General features: G+C 37.4%; 2 protein-coding genes across 2 annotated transcripts; one reads left to right on the top strand and one right to left on the bottom strand.

The window, feature by feature from the left end:
- Window positions 1–3248: 3248 nt before the first annotated feature.
- Window positions 3249–5574, bottom strand: LOC115430256 (troponin T, cardiac muscle isoforms). The gene is made up of 2 exons (XM_075353505.1): window positions 4721–5574; window positions 3249–3617 (listed from the first exon to the last, which is right to left on the bottom strand). The coding sequence occupies exon 1, from the start codon at window positions 5571–5573 to the stop codon at window positions 4728–4730; it is 846 nt and encodes a 281-aa protein (XP_075209620.1). The 5' UTR covers window position 5574; the 3' UTR covers window positions 3249–3617; window positions 4721–4727.
- A 10415-nt stretch (window positions 5575–15989) lies between these two features.
- LOC115430251 (transcription termination factor 2, mitochondrial-like) lies at window positions 15990–18244 on the top strand. Its single transcript, XM_030150193.1, has 2 exons — window positions 15990–16076; window positions 16836–18244. The coding sequence occupies exon 2, from the start codon at window positions 16856–16858 to the stop codon at window positions 17984–17986; it is 1131 nt and encodes a 376-aa protein (XP_030006053.1). The 5' UTR covers window positions 15990–16076; window positions 16836–16855; the 3' UTR covers window positions 17987–18244.
- Window positions 18245–18389: the final 145 nt, after the last annotated feature.

The raw sequence follows: 18389 nt of genomic DNA, 5'->3' as shown, positions 1-18389 counted from the left end.
AATTTAAAAAATTTAAAAAATATATATTAAAAAAAATTAATAATGAAAAAAATAAATTCTTATTTTTCATGAAGTTGCAAAAATGTCCACTCAGCTGGACACCACACGTTTAATTTTTGACGCACAGAAACATGTATTTACTGATAAATTGTGTGAAAACTATGGGGAGGGCTTTGTGATTCTGGGGGTTTATGCTCAGAAGAGATCTACATAATGTTACCAATTCATGTCAGAAAAGATATGTAGTGTCTTAAAACTTTAATAAAGATATGTGTGAAAAAAAACCCCAAAACAACGAAAACAACAAAATCCATGAATATAGAAGAGAAAAGCTGTAGAATAGCTGTCCACTGTAGTGACCAGTATGCATGAAAGGGTTAACAGATGTCTTGAGCAAGCGAGATAACAACCATTGGGACCTTGCAAATAAAAAAAGCAAGAACTGACTGAACATATCGTTGAATCAGCACCACTCAGGTTAAAATGTACATATTCTATGGACACCTGAAGTAGATAATATAAGACTGGTTAGAGCTGAAACTGTTGCCCAGGAGCTGTCAGTCATGCCGTGCTCACATTACCCTCTAGTCTCTGCTGGTTACTAATGAACAGACTACACCCCTGATGACCCTTCAGCTACTGTTGTAGATGTGCACACACATGCGCATACACACTCTACACACACATATATAGATCATGCATGGCTATTATAGAAATGGACATATATCAGCTCCATGTTCATGAAGAACACTAAGTGCTTTCACTCAAAGCTAAGTACCAAGCAGCAACCTGTTCCTTCCCCAGCTGAGGTGTAGGAACATCTTGTTCTTTAGTGCTGGATGTGTAGACAGTTGATGTGTTTGGATGCTGCGGTGGTGTCAACACACACATTTTTTATAGTATCATCAATACAAACCCACACATTTAAGCTAAAGTGACAGGATGTGTGTGTCCCGAAGTGTGTGGATTCTTTGAGGGGGAGGGGAGTATAAAGACTTGATTGCATAGACGACCTCTCCTGGTCTCTATGGAAACCAATTGGCATACAGCTGTGTTTGGAAGGGTTTAATGGCTTGTCATGGCCATGGGAACAAAATAGTAGTAAAGCATTGACAGTCTGTGTCTGGGTGGTTATCAAAAAGCCGCAGGGGAGAGAAATTTCCCCGTGACTTTGTCTGGCTTTCCATATTATATACCATCCTCCCACATGTCACAATTGATAATTATGGTGTTCCCTTGATGTTAATGGAAAAAATCTGGAAAGCAAGAGTTTTATTGGTCCTGCATGAACAAAGATTTGTCTATTCTATATTGTTATTTTATTTTATTTTATTTTATTTTTTTTTATTTGGTTGTTTATATAGCCGGGACAGTACACATTAATGGACATTTCTGTAAATGTACCAGTATTAGCAAAAAAGCTATTTTTCAGCTGCTGTCCCTTTATTTACTTTACAAATACATTTAAAGATAAGTAATGCATCCAGATAGCATGTACATTTTCAAGAGTTTTTTTTTTTTTTTTTAAGATTAGGTTTAATGTTCACATTAGGTCCTTTTCAGTAATATTGGTCTGAACTGAAAGCTGTCTTCTAATCTACATGATTCTTATCAGTGCAACAATGCCACCTAGTGAAGAAGTAGAAGATTTCAATAATTTGTTACCTAAAACAGCTTGACATTTTAGGGCTGTAAATCATACTTTTTATGGTCTTTAGAACAATACACCACCATCCATCCATAGTATTTATTATCTGTTTATCCACACCTGCAGTTTATTTATAGGTATGCTGTGATTTTCTGCAATTATTTGCAAGGCATCTCCAAAAATATTCACTATTATGTTTCTAGTTTTGATATGAGTACTTAAATCTGCATGCATGTTTGTTCCAGAAAATATATATTACTACAGAGCGTGACATAGTAAATCAAAAGCTTTTCAGAATCATAAGGGGTATATTTTGTATTATTTTTTCCAGCCAAAGGCAAATGGACCTTTGAGTTTGATTTAATATTCTAGAAAAATATGTAGGCTAAATATAGAACTTTATGATTTATTTCATGTCACTCGAGAGTCAATACAGTCTTATGGTTATCTTCCCAACATGTCTAACACATATTTAAGTAAAAAAAACACAACATTTCGCCAGTTCCTGATTTGAAGAACCACACTTACAAAATCAGTAGCATTTGCAGACACCAAATGCCCATGTCTTAAGACTAACAACTCATCATTAAAATGGTGAGTTTGACCTTTCTTCACACAGCTGTGTCTTTTTGCTAAAAACATCTTTAACTGAGTTTGAGAGACTAAATTAGTTATCTCAACTGTCAGCTGTGCAGCACCTGTTTAACCTTCAGCTTCAGCCCCACTGACGCCTCTAAAGACACTTTAATAATTTATGGAATACAACAAAATTATCTGTTCTTACTTGTTGGAAAGAACTCTGATGTAACCCTTTCATGCATGAATTATGACACCCTTAATAAAGATTTTTTTTTTTTCTTGAGTGTTTTTATTCCTCTAGGCATTAAAATAATGCAATTAACATTTTTTTTTAACCTTTTTTTCATCGAGATGCAAAAATGTCCATTCAGCTGGACACCATGCATTTAATTTTTGGAAGCGAAGAAAAATCTTTATTGATATACTGTGTGAAAACTATGAAATAAAAACATTTTTAATGCAGCTAATCTGTTGTTTTCTCATTTTAACATACTTTAATACTGGTCATTACTCACTCCATGGAGATAACATGCAAAAAAAAAAAGCTTTTTGTTTAACCCATAAAAACCCAGAGCTACTTTTGTCATCATTTTGTAAAAAAAACAAAAAACAAATAAAACAACTGTTAATTACAGTCTAATAACAGCAACAAGCAACTGATTTATACTCAAACATGTTAGTGCAGATCAAGTTTATGAAGAACAGCAAAGTTACAGTAATTATATGAACTGCAATGTATGAGCGTCCACCGTGTTGGCTGATATGGAACTAAAATAAACAAATCCATGAATAGAACAGCTGTAAAATAGCTGTTCACTGCAGTGACCACTGTGCATGAAAGGGTTCAAGTGGCAGAAAAGCATCACTCTGAAATAAGAAGGATCACAACAAAACGTGAAATAATGCCATCTTATTCCAACAAATTACAGTGAGTGTTGTGGTTTAATGGAAATGACTAAAGGTTTTGGCTTTTAGTTTCTGAGATTTTTTTTTTTTTTTCCCCACAAAATTCATAGTGTAAAAGGAGCACAACAAAAAATGGAGTAACTTTGAGAATATTCTTTATCATGTGTGTGAGAATAAAACAGAATCAAAAACAATCAAAAGGCACATTTGGGTGGAGACAGAAAGAACACACAGAACAATGAATCCATAACATTTTTTTTTACTAAAACTACTTCTCAATAATCAACCTAAAAATAAGATCACATGACCTATACTTCAGTATTTCATCCTCTCTTTAACCTTATTCAATTTGGTTCAGTCCATCACTCCTCAAAAAAAAAGGATCCCTGCTTCAAATTACAGTCCCTGCGAAACCTTATCGATCACAAGTTGTAAATGGTGGCCAAATAGTTCAGAAACATCTTGTTTGTCCAGGTACCAAGTGTTATGCTGAATTCTATTCCCCGCCGAAAACTGCATCACACAGCAACTGCCGAAAACAGCTCCTCCTTCCTAAATCAACCATGAATAGGACAAAGTGCACCAAATTCACCCTTTCACACCAGAATAGCTCCAAATGTGAGCTGGTAAAGTCATTTCACTCCTGTAGCTTCTCAAGCTTATTGTAATGGGGGATGCAGTTCTCAGCAGTATCTGCTTTTATTGTTTTATATTTTGTGTATTGTGTATCCAAGATTTAACTTTAGAAAGTTGCATATACCTTACAGTTTGCACATTCTTTAATATTAACCAGATTAAAAAAAAAAAAAAAACAAAACATAACAGCAATATCTTACAATATTATTAATTACTTAACCCTTTCATGCACAGTGGTCACTCCAGTGGACAGCTCTTCTACAGCTGTTCTCTTGTATATTCATGGGTTTTGTTGTTCTTTTCATTGTTGTTGTTGTTGTTGTTGTTGTTGTTGTTGTTGTTGTTTTTTGTTTTTTTACATGTCTTTATTAAAGTTTTAAGAAACTACATATCTTTTCTGACATGAATTGGTAACATTATGTAGATCTCTCCTGAGCATAAACCCCCAGAATCACAAGCCCTCTCCATAGTTTTCACACAATTTATCAGTAAATACATGTTTCTGTGCGTCAAAAATTAAACGTGTGGTGTCCAGCTGAGTGGACATTTTTGGAACTTCATGAAAAATAGGTTCATAAGAATTTTTTTTTTTTATGATTATTTTTTGTATGTATTTTTTTTTTTTTAAATAATTTTTATTTATTTATTTTTTATTTATTTTTCAGAAGAAAACTTTCAATCGCATTGTTTTTTTCATGCCTAAAGAGGAATAAAAACACTGGAAAAAATTTTGATTAAGGTTCTCATAATTCGTGCATGAAAGGGTTAATTACTACACAGCTATGATGGTGTTAAGAGGTTGAATGATTCACAGTTAATTTCATACCATACAGTCAGAAAGGAGAAAAAGTTGTGACAGGGTGAATGTGGTGCTCATTGTCCTCTTCATGGCTGATTTAGGAAGGGGGAGCAGTTTTCGGCAGGGAGTAGAATTCGGCACAACATCAAGGACTGTTTCTTACTTCCAGGAACCAGACTTGCCCTTTGCCCCACGGGAGGTCTTGGATGCTTTGGAGCCCCTCTGGTGATCATTGACTCGATTACGCAGAACGTAGATATCATACTTCTGCCTCTTGAGCCTCTCAGCCAGCTCAAACTTCTCTGCATGCAGCTGATAGAGCCACTGCCACAGATCCTGCGCCTTCTCCACCAGCTTCTCCTGGTTCAGATGGTCGATGTTGAGCGGTTTGCGGCGTTCCAACAGAGCCTTCTTCTTCTCCTCTCGTGCCGTCAGTTTCTTGCCCTTCTTCTGGTCCACTTTCTGCAGGTAGCCACCAAAAGACTTGTTTGTGAATATTTTCTTCTTCTTGGCCTCCTCCTCCGCTCGTAGTTTGGCCGCCTCCTCCTCTCTCCGTGCCCTCTCCTCAGCCAGACGCGCCTGACGCTCCCGCTCTTGCTCAGTGCGAACACGTTGCTGTTCCGCACGGTCCGCGCGTCGACGCTCAATGCGGTTACGCAGCGCAACCAGCTCTTCCTCCTCCTTCTGGCGGTTGGAGAAATGAAGCTCAATCAGGGTCTGAAGGTCATTGAAATCCTTTTCCAATCTTTTGCGGTGAAGGTCATCAAAGTCCACCTTTTCCCCATCTGGGAGCTTTGGAGGAGCAATGTTTGGCACATAAGTGGTCTTGTGCCGTGGTTTGGACTCTTCTCCATGCTCAGTCTCCTCTGCAGGTTCCTCTTTTTTGTCTGCCCCCTCATCCCTCTTCTCCTCTACCTCTTCAACTTCTTCTTCTTCCTCCTCGTTCACTTCCTCTTCCTCCTCCTCCTGCTCATATTCATCCACAATTTCCTCAGAATCTGACATGATGGAATGCAGAAGACACCAGTTCAAGCTGTTGTGATGTACAAAGACGATGGCTGTGGAGCTGTTGGGGCTTTTAAAGCATTTGTCTTTGCCATGTGACTGTTGGTTGTGGGTCAACAGGAGGGCGGATTTTGAGACAGATGGAATAGTCTATTTTCTCCTTCACCAAGTCTTGTGAACCACACACACCCACTTATCCCCTATAGACCTCCTGTGCTGTACCCTGACCCTGCAGAGCTCCTCATTCCTTTGTAAGGACAAGATGAGAGACTATTTCAGATACATAACAGATGCACACACACACACTTGTGCTTTTCAGTCCCACAACACATAGGATCATCCCAAACATCCATAGTTGTCGAGGCCTACTGATCCACTGGCACAAACAGAATGAAGAGTGATACACGTCTATATGTAAAAGAGTAGAAAACACACCTTACAAGATTACTTTTGGGAACAGACAAATCTATATTGTATGCAATTTGAAGAACTTGATAATCCATCATGAGTGTTTTAAAAGCCACTGTGGCAAAGCATGTGCTGCAGAAGAACTTCCATTAACAAAGCAATCGGTAGTCTCTAAAGAACATGTGAGCCAGTTGGGACAGCTGTCACATTTTATGTCAGTAGTTCTGTGTCCTGGAATTTGAACAGATTAATATTCTGTTTGCAAAAAATAAAAAAATAAAGAAAAAACATATGTGGCCTAAAATATTATTATGGTAAAAAAACTTTTCTATCAATCTATATTGATGTTTTTTACATGATAAATGTGAAATTACTTTTGCTATTATTAGATTGTCTTCATCACGGCCAGAATATGACAGAACATGACAAACATTTGTCAAAGAGCAGCAATCATTTCAGAAGTACAGAGGCAGAATATCCAAAACAAACAATAAGCACAATAAAAGGATGAAAACTAAGGGAGACAAAAAAAAGTCAAATTTTGGTACTAATAATTATCACACTCTAAAACTGTGTTGCAGTTATCATAGCATTGATATCCAAGGAAAAGAATCCAAGGAAACAAAAATAGTAGTATATTTAGTATAGTTAGTTTAGTTTTATTTTGAGCACATAAAATCATCAGATAACAGAGAACCTTACAACATGTCATACAAAATTTCCGGCGATCGAAAAGGCGTGGGAAGTATAACTTACGGACTCCCACCCCCTTTATACAAGCTAATAATTACATTAATTCAGTTTCCTTTGCTTTGTTAACACACTTTTTTTTTTTTTTAATATATTTTTACAATAACACAAAACATCCATACAAACAATTCACATACACTTTTTAGTCACCCCACACACAATCAGATTTACATAATCAACCTTTTTTAATATAAACTGTAATATTTGTATGCACTTTAAATATTTACTACAAATACAATAATTATTAAATGTCCTCCTAATCATGATAGTCTGTGTTAATTAAATAATTACAAACAGGCAATACCCAATGATATCAGATTTTATGCATTCTTTTATATTCTAACTAGATATTCACTTATTCCGATAAATGTTCTATATTTTGTCATTATACTGGATTTATACATCCTTTTAAATGCACAAATTGAAGAATACATTTTTAAGTTTTGATCCAGATAATTCCAAAGATGTACCCCGCTAACAGAGATACACTGACTTATGATAAAAAAAAAAATAAAAAAAAAATTATAACAATTACTATCCTTATTGAATGCAAAAATGAGCTATATTCCCACTCTAATCATATCTAAAATAGAAAACTTAAAGTTCATACTAAATGTCAGTAAACACTTTGCATATTGCTGTACATCACATGTACAATGCCTCATTATAAAGTAATAAAAACAGTAAGTCAATGTATCAAACAATTATGGTTTCCCAATATTTAATTTTCTGAGTAGATGTGACAAAATAAGAGTCACAAAAGAACTTAAATAAGAACAATGACGTACAAAATGAGTTTTACTGCGCCAGCCTTGTCTCCACTTTGGAATGTAATTAAAACATTCTTGATACTGGAGGCTTCTGCTTTAAGCGCAGGGTGGATTAAACAGTAATTGCTATCACGGTTTACATCTTAGCTCCGATGGCAACACTGAAGGACCGATGTCAAGTATTTATGTTCCCAAGTCTTGAGTTAGAGCAGTGGAAAATGACTAATGCAGGTTTTAGAAGATGAAATAACTGACATGGACAGACAGGTGCTATGTAGTGTCTGAGAATCCCAATTAAAGTGTTACATTCGTCTCCTTAGGATAAAGCTCATGACGTTATCCTGCTGTCATATACGTATGTGAAAGATAACACATGATCTCTGGGGGGTTGAATTTCAGTCCCGTTATAAATCATGCTGTGACTGAGAGAGGATAGGCTAATTACAGGCCTTAGAAGACAACAAAACAAACGTTAATGTCCCATTCCTGTCTCTTCCCAGAGTGGACTAAGCTCCTCTAAAACATGCCTGTGTACAACAAGAAGACAGCAGGTGGTCCCAGTATAATCAAGGCACTGGTGACAAGAGACAACTGTGTCTATCAGCAAAGAAAAGCAACAAATGACTGCCTATAAATAGCCCTGGATGACTTTAAGAGGAACACATTAAGAGTTATAAAGTACAAACTATGTCCAAACTCAATGCAGTTGGTCATTTAATGAATAATAATAAGAAGAAGAAGAGGAAGAAGAAGAAATAATTATGAATATTATTCTTATTGCAAGAACCTAATGATCTACAGGGTGTTTCAAAAAAAAGTATACACTCAGAAAAATGGCTAAAAAATGAAAGTTCCATAAGTTTCAGAAAATATCTATACGGTTATTGATAGACCAAGGTCTCATGCTTTCATTACCACAATGGCAGGTATCAGCCATACCACGTGAGTAAGCATGGTCCTTGTACTTAATTGGGATAGAAAATGGCTTGCCAACAGATATGAGAGGGATTAAACAAGATCAGACACCACAATTGGAAAGCTTAGGCAGGTGCTTTAATGCTGTGTAATTTACAAGAAAATTCAGTTAACCCTTTGTCTTCCAGAAGCCTCCAAACTTTGCACCCAGGCTGTGCCTTTCTTCACTCAAACAGCAAGTCCTTGCACGTCTGGTTCTGATCGTAGTCCATGCCAAAGAACGCAGGCACACACAGTTCAGTCTTCTACGTGGCCACCATTTGTTCGCAGGCACAGCTCTGCCCTCCTTAACATGTCATAAACCGCACGCCTTATCATTCCACCATCCTGCCTCAAAAGAGTTACTTCAGCTTCAATACGATCCTGCAGGTCATCCAGGTTTCTTGGCGGAGTGACGTAGACCTTTGACTTCAGATGGCCCCACAAGAAAAAGTCAAGTGGGGTAAGATCGGGGGATCTTGGGGGCCACTCAACGGGATGGTTCAGTGCCTAAAATGGACTGTGGTCTGACAAATGTAAACAGTGCTTCGTAGCTTCCGAGAAATTTACGTAGTCATGCCTGGATGGCTCAACCTGGGTGCAAAGTTTGGAGGCTTCTGGAAGACAAAGGGTTAACTGAATTTTCTTGTAAATTACACAGCATTAAAGCACCTGCCTAAGCTTTCCAATTGTGGTGTCTGATCTTGTTTTATCCCTCTCATATCTGTGTGCAAGCCATTTTCTATCCCAATGAAGTGCAAGGACCATGCTCAGTCACGTGGTATGGCTGATACCTGCCATTGTGGTAATGAAAGCATGAGACCTTGGTCTATCAATAACCGTATAGATATTTTCTGAAACTTATGGAACTTTCATTTTTTAGGCATTTTTCTGAGTGTATACTTTTTTTTGAAACACCCTGTAGTATTTAGAACATGGTCTATATTGACCATGTTCTAATTAAGTCAGTGCTTCTTCCTTGTTCAGATCCAGAAGTACACTCTATCCATCCTGGTCATATAGTGACCTCATGTGGATGACATAGTCTACTACATGGCCATAAATGAACTGCCATATATACAGGGTGTCCCATAAGTCTCCATACATAGGAGACATAATACATATGGTTCTAACATGTATTTCTTTATATTTCTTCTTTATAGTTCTTCAGCAGTGGAGGACACGCATTGAAATGTGTTCCCGACAAAATGGCAGTCATATAGAGCATATTATATAAATAAAAATGGTTTATGTCAAGAAACGTTTATTTTTCCTATGTATGGAGACTTATGGGACACCCTGTATATATATATATATATATATATATATATATATATATATATATATATATATATATGTATATATATATATATATATATATATATATATATATATATATATATATATATATATTTTTTTTTTTTTTTTTTTTTTTTTTTTTCTTTTTTTTTTTCTTTTTCCAAATAACAGCTACTGTAAATATGTATAGACAAATTAAGAAATCTGTGACTAGCAGTCAAAAGCATTAAGATTCATTATGTTAGTATGATCAAGATTTATATTTATACACTGTATTCTGTGTAAATACATGCGTAATAAGGCAAATATATTTAAAGGGTGACAGGCTATGCAGTAGAATGGTTATTTGGTGATTAAATAATGTCAACTTGTACTAGTAAGATATTCATAACTATTTACTAAAATGACAAATTAACCCATAAGGACTCAGTGCTATTTTGTGGTTCCCAAATGAATTTTTTCTTTATTATATTGTCATATTCATATTCATTTTTTTCATTTTCATATTTATAATATGATCCTGTGTATTTTGCAAAAATCTGGTATTTTCCTATATTGAAAAAGTGACTTTTCCAGCAAAGATATCAATAACTGAACATAAAAAATAAGTGTGTCCATCCACTGTCATTGGTCCAACTCCATGGGTTTTACTGGTGAATCAATGTTGTAGAAGATGACGGTGTTTCCATGTTCACTACAGAACCTCTGAACGTCCAAAGTGGTCATATCTGATGACCATGAAAAGATGACAAACTGCATTTTACACCAGTTATATACAAGTATTGATAGGATTAGTGGATCAATGGGTATTAAGCATTTTAGATGCTTTTAGTTGCTGTTAAATTTTTGGGTTTTTATGGGTTAAAATGAACAAAAACAAACAGGAAAATACATTTAAGATCAAATTTAATTGTAGAAGCTCTGAACTGATGTCATACACTCTATTATGCTAATTATTTCAACCTGTGGGCTATGAAAGTTAAGTATAAAAGTCTGTTATCACTGTAAGAGCCATAAGGACACATGAACACAAACACACACCTTCAAGTGTGCTGTTGTTTTAACAGATTCCCTGACAAAAAAAAAAAAAGATAAAAGGTATGACAAAAGGTATGACTTTTATTTGACACATATGAGATGCAGAGTGTATGAATTTTCATCATTTCATTCTCTGATTTAAATGTGCCACAGATTTAGACACAGTGACTTCAAGAGGAATGTTGTTTTGAAGCTGTTTCACAATAAAAAGCCTTGTAAACATCCGGTTCCATTAAGTGTTGTTTATTTTTTCGTGAAGCTTTACCAAAGAGTGGATTTTCAAATACATTTCATTAATTTTTATACAGTATGTCATATTGATATTCCAAAGTATCTACAGCAGGGTAGCTTGGCACAGTTGCATGTCAGAACACACTTACAGCTACCATAACCATCATCGAACCAATGTATCCAAAGACTGTATCACTCACTGAATGAAGTATGAAGCTCATTATTTACACACACCTGACCAGTATGGTATGATCTATTTTCCTCCTTCAAACAAACACTCATGGGCTGCTATTTTGACAGCCAACCAAACAACAATTTTCAACACCATGGGAGAATGGAAGAGTGAATCACTCTGCCCTCTAATGATCACATACCTGTAGACTCAGTTTAGTTCACCTTTGAACTCCTGTACTTATATGCCATTTGTCCAAATATCAGTCCCTCCAGGAATTTGTGATATTGCGATTGCAACTATTAATGGAAATTCAACCAATCACTGCGAATTCTGTGCGGCGCTACAATTTCGTCTAATCACCGTGAACTTTCTGCAAATTTGACTAATCACCTTAGCCCCCTTTCACCCACCCCTGTCTACGTGACATGTACGTCATCACGTTCACTTCCTTGTTGACAGTTGAGAAGATGAAGACATGTGCGATTCAAAACACTCATATTTACCGACAAATATCGCTGCCAAAGTTTGTGCAAGTCAGTTTCCAGATGTGTTCCACAAAAGCGGAAGTATACTGTTCTACACTGCCTGCAATATTGTGGTGAAGCATGAATGAAAGTGGCCACTCCACAGACACTTTTCAACCGCAAAACGTGCAGGAGAACGGCTGAAACTGGAAAAGGAAAGACCAGACAAGTCCCAATGACAGAGGCTGTTGGATCCAGAACAACAGCAGGAGCTGAAAGGGTCAAGGTTAGCGCAGATATACTCTATAAGGCAATAGAAGAGAAGAAGAAAGAACCTGTTTGCATGCTTTCCTTTCTGTGGATTTTGCGTGTGTGTGTGCCAAGGTTATAATAGTTTTGGATTTTTAATTATAGTTTAGTTTTAATTAGTTTTGACTTTTTTTTCTGTAATTCAGTTAGTTTTAATTAGTTTTTAGAGCAGGTTTGCTAGTTTTTATTAGTTATCTTTTTTTTCTGAATGCTTAGTTTTAGTTTAGTTTAGTTTAGTTTAGTTTAGTTTAGTTTAGTTTAGTTTAGTTTAGTTTTAGTTATTTCATATATTTTATCTTCCTCACCATCCTATTCAAAGAAATTAGTGAGGTGCAAATCAGTGGGTTACCCTTCTCACTTTATTTGGGGGTCGGGTTAGGGCGGCTCATTGACTGAGCAGAAACACAAACACATGTACAGTACAATGTATAAATTCCTTATAGCGGGATGGGGAGGGTGCGATCCATACACAATGTCACTTGCGTGAAAATAATGCGAAGATGTGCAAAGCATGAGAGGAGATGCACAAAGCAGCCAGCAGTAAACCAGACAGAAACATATATAAACCAGCTAACCAGCAGTTAAACCAGATAGAAACATATATAAACCAGATAGAAACATATATAAACCAGATAGAAACATATATAACCCAGCTAACCAGCAGTTAAACTGCATAGAAACATACATAAACATGTATAACCCAGTTCATCATCAGTAAACCACACCTTAGCAGATATCTCATATCTTAATCATCTACAGTTCCATTATTAGCCAACTGTGCTTCATTTCAGTTCAGCTAGCTGTAGCTAGTAACATCAAACGTTTTTTAACATTCTAACAGGTTCCATACCTCTGTAATTTGATTAGTTTTCATCCTCCTCTTTTCTCCTCTTCTAAACTGTGCAGTTAAGGGCTTGGAAGGCCTTTTCATGGTGATAAACTCTCCAGTCTTTACCTGGATGCTAGCTCAACACTGACGCTATCATTTAGCTCCACTCTGTCTCTGTCACTCACACACACACACGGTGCGCAAAAAAAAAAAAAAAAAAAAAAAAAAAAACCCCGACCCCACTCATCACTAAAGTAAATTCCAGACAGGACTGTGCTGCTGTGTCCCAGCTTTAGTCTGTATGTTCCAGGTAGAGTGGGGACCAGAAGACGACTGGAAACCACCAGTGACCAGACATGACAGACTGTGAAGTGCTGTATGGTGCTGTTAGCTAAAACTGCTGGAGTGAAATAAATCAATTTGATATCAATCCGACATTGACAAAGATGAAAACGAAGGGAATTTTATCCACAATTTTTATACGTTTTGGTTAGTTTTGTAAGCTCACAATACAGTTGGAGTTAGTTAACGTTTTTTTTTCTTTTATTTAGAGTTTTTATTTATTTCAGTTAACGAAAATGTTTTTTCAATTTTAGTTTTCGTCATTTCGTTCATTTTCGTTAACAATTATAACCTTGGTGTGTGCGTGAGGGAGTGCGAGCACAAGTCTGTGTGTGAAGTTAAAAAAACGAGCTCACAAACGAAAATAGTCATTAAACTTGGTGTTAATATTAATGTTTACTCTTATGTGTTAGATAGAAAGCAACCCAAGTTTGGCTTCCCTGTGTGTCTGTCTGTGTGTGTGTGTGTGTGTGTGTGTGTGTTGTGTGTCTGTGTGTGTGTGTGTATGTGTGTGTGTGTGTGCATGTAACCCATCTAACCCTAAACCTAAACATAGTACTATATCATTAAGGAAGCAAAAGTAATGTGTTGTATTGTATAAATGTGAGATGGGGGTGGGATTTAAGAAGTTTTCTTCTTCCCACTCCTTTTTGAGCGGTACATATTGAATTTATTTTGTTATTACTAGTATACATGGCAATTGTTATTTTGTCTTGATCATCTTTATCAATGTATTTGCTCTGATATTAGTTCCTTGTACACAAAAAATGTTTACATTTTTCTTCTGCTCAAAACAAATAAATGAATGAATGAAAAAAAGCCTGTTTTGTTTAAAATCATGGCTTCCTGGTGCTTTTTAAGGCTAAAAACTCAAAAAAGACTGTTCTAGGTAATTTGCAAATGCCCATGTTCCTGTGACTTTAATAAAGGAAGCCTCAAATCATCGCAACTTTCACCGTAATTTTTTGGAAAAGCTGCTTCAAAATCAGGCATTTTAGGCCACAATAATAAAAAAAAAAAAAAAATCCCACGAAATCCTGGAGGGACTGGTTAATAATGTACTGCATGTATTTGGATGAAAGTGATATTGTTCTACATTGCATTTGTGTATATAAGTTATTTATTACAAAAAATGTTTGCTATAACTGTGTAACAGCACAACAGGAAAGAGAAAAACTAAGGATCAGGCTCTCAGGTTGTGTGACCCTATGCTCTCATTGGCTGGCATTCTGTGACGCTGCGCTCTGATTGGTTGACGTTCTGTGACACTTTGCTCTGATTGGCTGATGTTCTGTGACACTGTGCTCTCATTGGCTGACGTTCTGTGATGCTATGTTCTCACTGGCTGACGTTCTGTGACACTGCTCTCATTGGCTGGCATTCTGTGACTCTGCACACTGATTGGTTGACATTCTGTGACGCTGCGCTCTCATTGGCTGACGTTCTGTGACACTGCTCTCATTGGCTGATGTTCTGTGACGCTCCACTCTCATTGGCTGGCGTTCTGTGATGCTGCGCTCTCATTGGCTGACGTTCTGTGACGCTCCGCTCTGATTGGCTGGCGTTCTGTGATGCCTCGCTCTCATTGGCTGGTGTTCTGTGACGTTCCACTCTCATTGGCTGCTCAAAACAAATAAATGAATGAATGAAAAAAAGTCTGTTTTGTTTAAAATCATGGCTTCCTAGTGCTTTTTAAGGCTAAAAACTCAAAAAAGACTGTTCTAGGTAATTTGCAAATGCCCATGTTCCTGTGACTTTAATAAAAGAAGCCTCAAATCATCACAACTTTCACCACAATTTTTTGGAAAAGCTGCTGCAAAATCAGGCATTTTAGTCCGCAACATTCATTCATTCATTTTCTGAACCCGCTTTATCCTCACTAGGGTCACGGGGGTCGCTTGGAGCCTATCCCAGCTACATAGGGGCGAAGGCGGGGTACACCCTGGACAAGTCGCCAGTTCATCACAGGGCTGACATATAGAGACAAACAGTCACTCTCACATTCACACCTATGGGCAATTTAGATTAACCAATTAACCTATCAACCTATCAGGCCTAACCTTTTTTTTGGCATATTATCTCCATGAAGTGACTAGTATTGGAGTTCACTACAAATAAAAAGTTAAGGATATTTCTTTTTTTGTGTGTCTTTTTCTTTGTCTTTTTTTTTTCATTTGTAAATAAAACTGTGTCTGGTCATTAAAAAATGTGTTTCAATTTAATTCACACACAAAAAAGTAAAAAGCATTGTGCAAAAATCCCAACTGAAAAAAACTGACCCAAAAATGTAAAAATATCCCTAACTTTTTGTTTGTAGTGTATGTTAAAATGTGAGAAAACATCAAATTAGCAGCATTAAATGTTTTTATTTCATAGTTTTCACACAGTATATCAGTAAATACACGTTTCGTTGTTTTAAAAATTAAACGCACATTTTTGCAACTCCATGAAAAATAGCTTCATAAAAAATAATAATAATAATCTCATTGTTTTTTAAATCCCTACAGAGGAATAAAGAAAAAAAAAAACCTTGATTAACATTCTCATAATTTATGCATGAAAGGGTTAATAAAATGTGTGGTTTTTTTGTTTTATAAACAACATATGTGGCTCGTCTGTTGATAATTTCTGAAAAATTCTATATGCTGGTATCTCCAGAGAGTCTAAGTTAAAGCCTTACACAACAGAAACAAGAAACCGGATAAACAAACTGGATAGGGCGAGTCTTACGAAGAGCAGTGAAAGGGGATTGGTTTAAATGCTTTAACGGGCGGGATTTTAATGCTCTGATAGAGTCGCCCCGCCTACTCACATGCGCCTCATGCGTTAAGTTGCTGACTCCGCCCACCGGCCACGTCCCGTTATGAAAGCAGAGCCGTGGGTGTGTTCTGCACGCACTTCACCGGCTCCATTCGCCACAGGCAGCGAGATCTGGTAAAATCTGTCTTATTTTTCTCTTGATTCAAAAAGACATGAGCCGTGCATCTCCTTTCACGGGCTGTTTGTGTGTTTTGTTGTGTGTGCTGCACAGATCCTATTGTTGTGCCTCAGACTGTTCATATGTACAGTGTGTTCATAACATGGAGCCACACATGTGTACATTCAGTACACTGTGTTCCTGGGACTGCCGAGGACAACCACTGGGTCTTATCCAGTTATTTATTCGGTTTATTCCCATATGTGTTTATGTGTGTGAAGTGTTTACAGGCTTGATTCTTTGTGTCAGTTGCAGCAAAACCCTCGTCTTCTTTCAATGGAACCTTAATTGACAGCTCACTTATTTCTGGTGTTGAAACTAGACACTTTTCATTTTGCAGGTATGGGTCCAAGACAATTTATTCCCACCGCATTTGGTTTAGTTCTTTACTTCTATTGATACCTGCAGTGCAACATAACTTATTGCCTTTATCAGTTACCAGTTATTTATGTCAAATCAGTTTTACTCACAAACCCTAAAAGTCCAATTGAAAGGCAGTATTTATTAATGTTTTCAGCACCAGTAAATGCTCCTCTGCTCCTCTTCTTAGACTTGCACAGTATGTACAAAACTAGCAACATAAAATGAACAAAGAGGAATTGAAATGTTAATTGCAATTACTTGTATGACAAACTAAAATGACATTATTGTTGCAACTTTAATTTAGGCTAAATATGACAGTGTGAGTTCAGTGATATTCTTTGTTCTCTGCACAGATACACCACGGCTGACAGCCATGTTTCGTGCCACCACTGCCACCCTGTGTCAGAGGATGAGGATCCTTCAGCCTCCCTCAGTGTCCTTGTCTAAAGTGACCTCTACCAACAACAGAAAGGAAAACCAACACACAGTGGACTCCCTGTATAACTTGTCTGTAGACATCCAAAAAGTACGCAAGTTCAAGAGCTGGGTGTTGTCTGAGACATCAGCGTATGTTTCTGAAACTGCTGATCTGCTTAGAGACATGGGTGCAGATGTGGCAGTAATTGCCACCATTCTTGAAAACCACCCTGAGGCTGTTCTGTGTCGGCCACAGGATGTGGCTGCTCAGAGAGACCTGTGGATCTCTGTGTGTCCCAACAAGCGGGAGCTGATTGGCATCATTGAGAAGTTCCCAGCATCCTTCTTTATGTTAACTCACCATGACAACCAGCGTGCCAATATAACTTACCTTCAGAGTCTACGACTAAACAAACGGATAATTGGCAAACTGATGGCGAGTGCTCCTCAGAGCTTCAGTCGGCCTGTGGAGAGAAACAAGGAGGTCATCCACACTCTGAGGGAGATCTACCTGGACCTGGGTGGAAATGAGGGGAACCTGCGTATCTGGCTGCAGAAGCTCCTCAGTCAAAACCCTTACATCCTGCTGCGGCCGGCAGAGGCCTGGAGGGACAGTCTGGGCTTTTTGAGGGAGCAGGGCTTCACAACTGAGGAACTCCTCAGTCTGGTGTCCAACCTCAGAGCCTCCATTGCAGAGCTGCAGCCAGATGCCATGCGCCATGCACTGGCCTACATTGAGGATGCTCTAGACTGTTCCAAAGACGAACTCAAGCAAATTGTGATAAGCTGTCCTGCCATTCTGCACTTCTCCCTGCCCACCCTGGTTGGTCGGTTCCAGGGTTTAATGGATATGGGACTGACCACGGTGCAGGTGAAGGAAACACCGAACGTTCTGGAACTCACCACTAATATAGTGCTCTACCGCATCCAGAAGCTGGCTTCCTATGGATATGATGTACGCTGTGGCAGCCTGGATGTTATTGTGGGAACCAAGAAGGACTTTGAGATGACCTATGGCAGGTTGCACCTCAGACAGTTACGGCCACTCTTCAACCCAGTTGCTCCTCTCAGATCTGCAGAGGAGTGAATTTGAGAATGTGTTGATAAGCTAAAATATGGTGTTACAAAATGATCTCCATATCTACTTAAACTGTACCACTGTGACTTGTCTGAATTGTTACCAAGCAACTAAGGCTTATGTTTAAGTACTACATTTTATGTACAGATTTATATTGACAAAAATAATGTAAGTGGCCTCTGATTTTGCACATGAAGATTTACTGCTGTAACAAACCAGTGGAGATGAGCAGTGAATGATACTTTACTGATTAAACCTTTAACTTGATCAGTTTCCAAAGACTGCAATTTTTCTGGCTTCAACTTAAGTTTCTAAAACTGTCATGCATATTTTAATATGTAAAATTTGAGCTGTATTGCATACTAAACTATGTGTTTAAAATAGGTGTTGCTCACTTTGCCAATTTTAATCT

The sequence above is a fragment of the Sphaeramia orbicularis genome, chromosome 12 (assembly GCF_902148855.1).
Source record: "Sphaeramia orbicularis chromosome 12, fSphaOr1.1, whole genome shotgun sequence".
NCBI classification, from domain to species: domain Eukaryota; kingdom Metazoa; phylum Chordata; class Actinopteri; order Kurtiformes; family Apogonidae; genus Sphaeramia; species Sphaeramia orbicularis.
This window is presented reverse-complemented; position numbering and strand designations above follow the sequence as displayed.

What these genes read in the sequence shown, in the direction of transcription:
- LOC115430251 (XM_030150193.1), top strand. Translation starts at nt 16,856, where the DNA reads ATGTTTCGTGCCACCACTGCCACCCTGTGTCAGAGGATGAGGATCCTT.
- LOC115430256 (XM_075353505.1), bottom strand. Translation starts at nt 5,573, where the DNA reads ATGTCAGATTCTGAGGAAATTGTGGATGAATATGAGCAGGAGGAGGAG.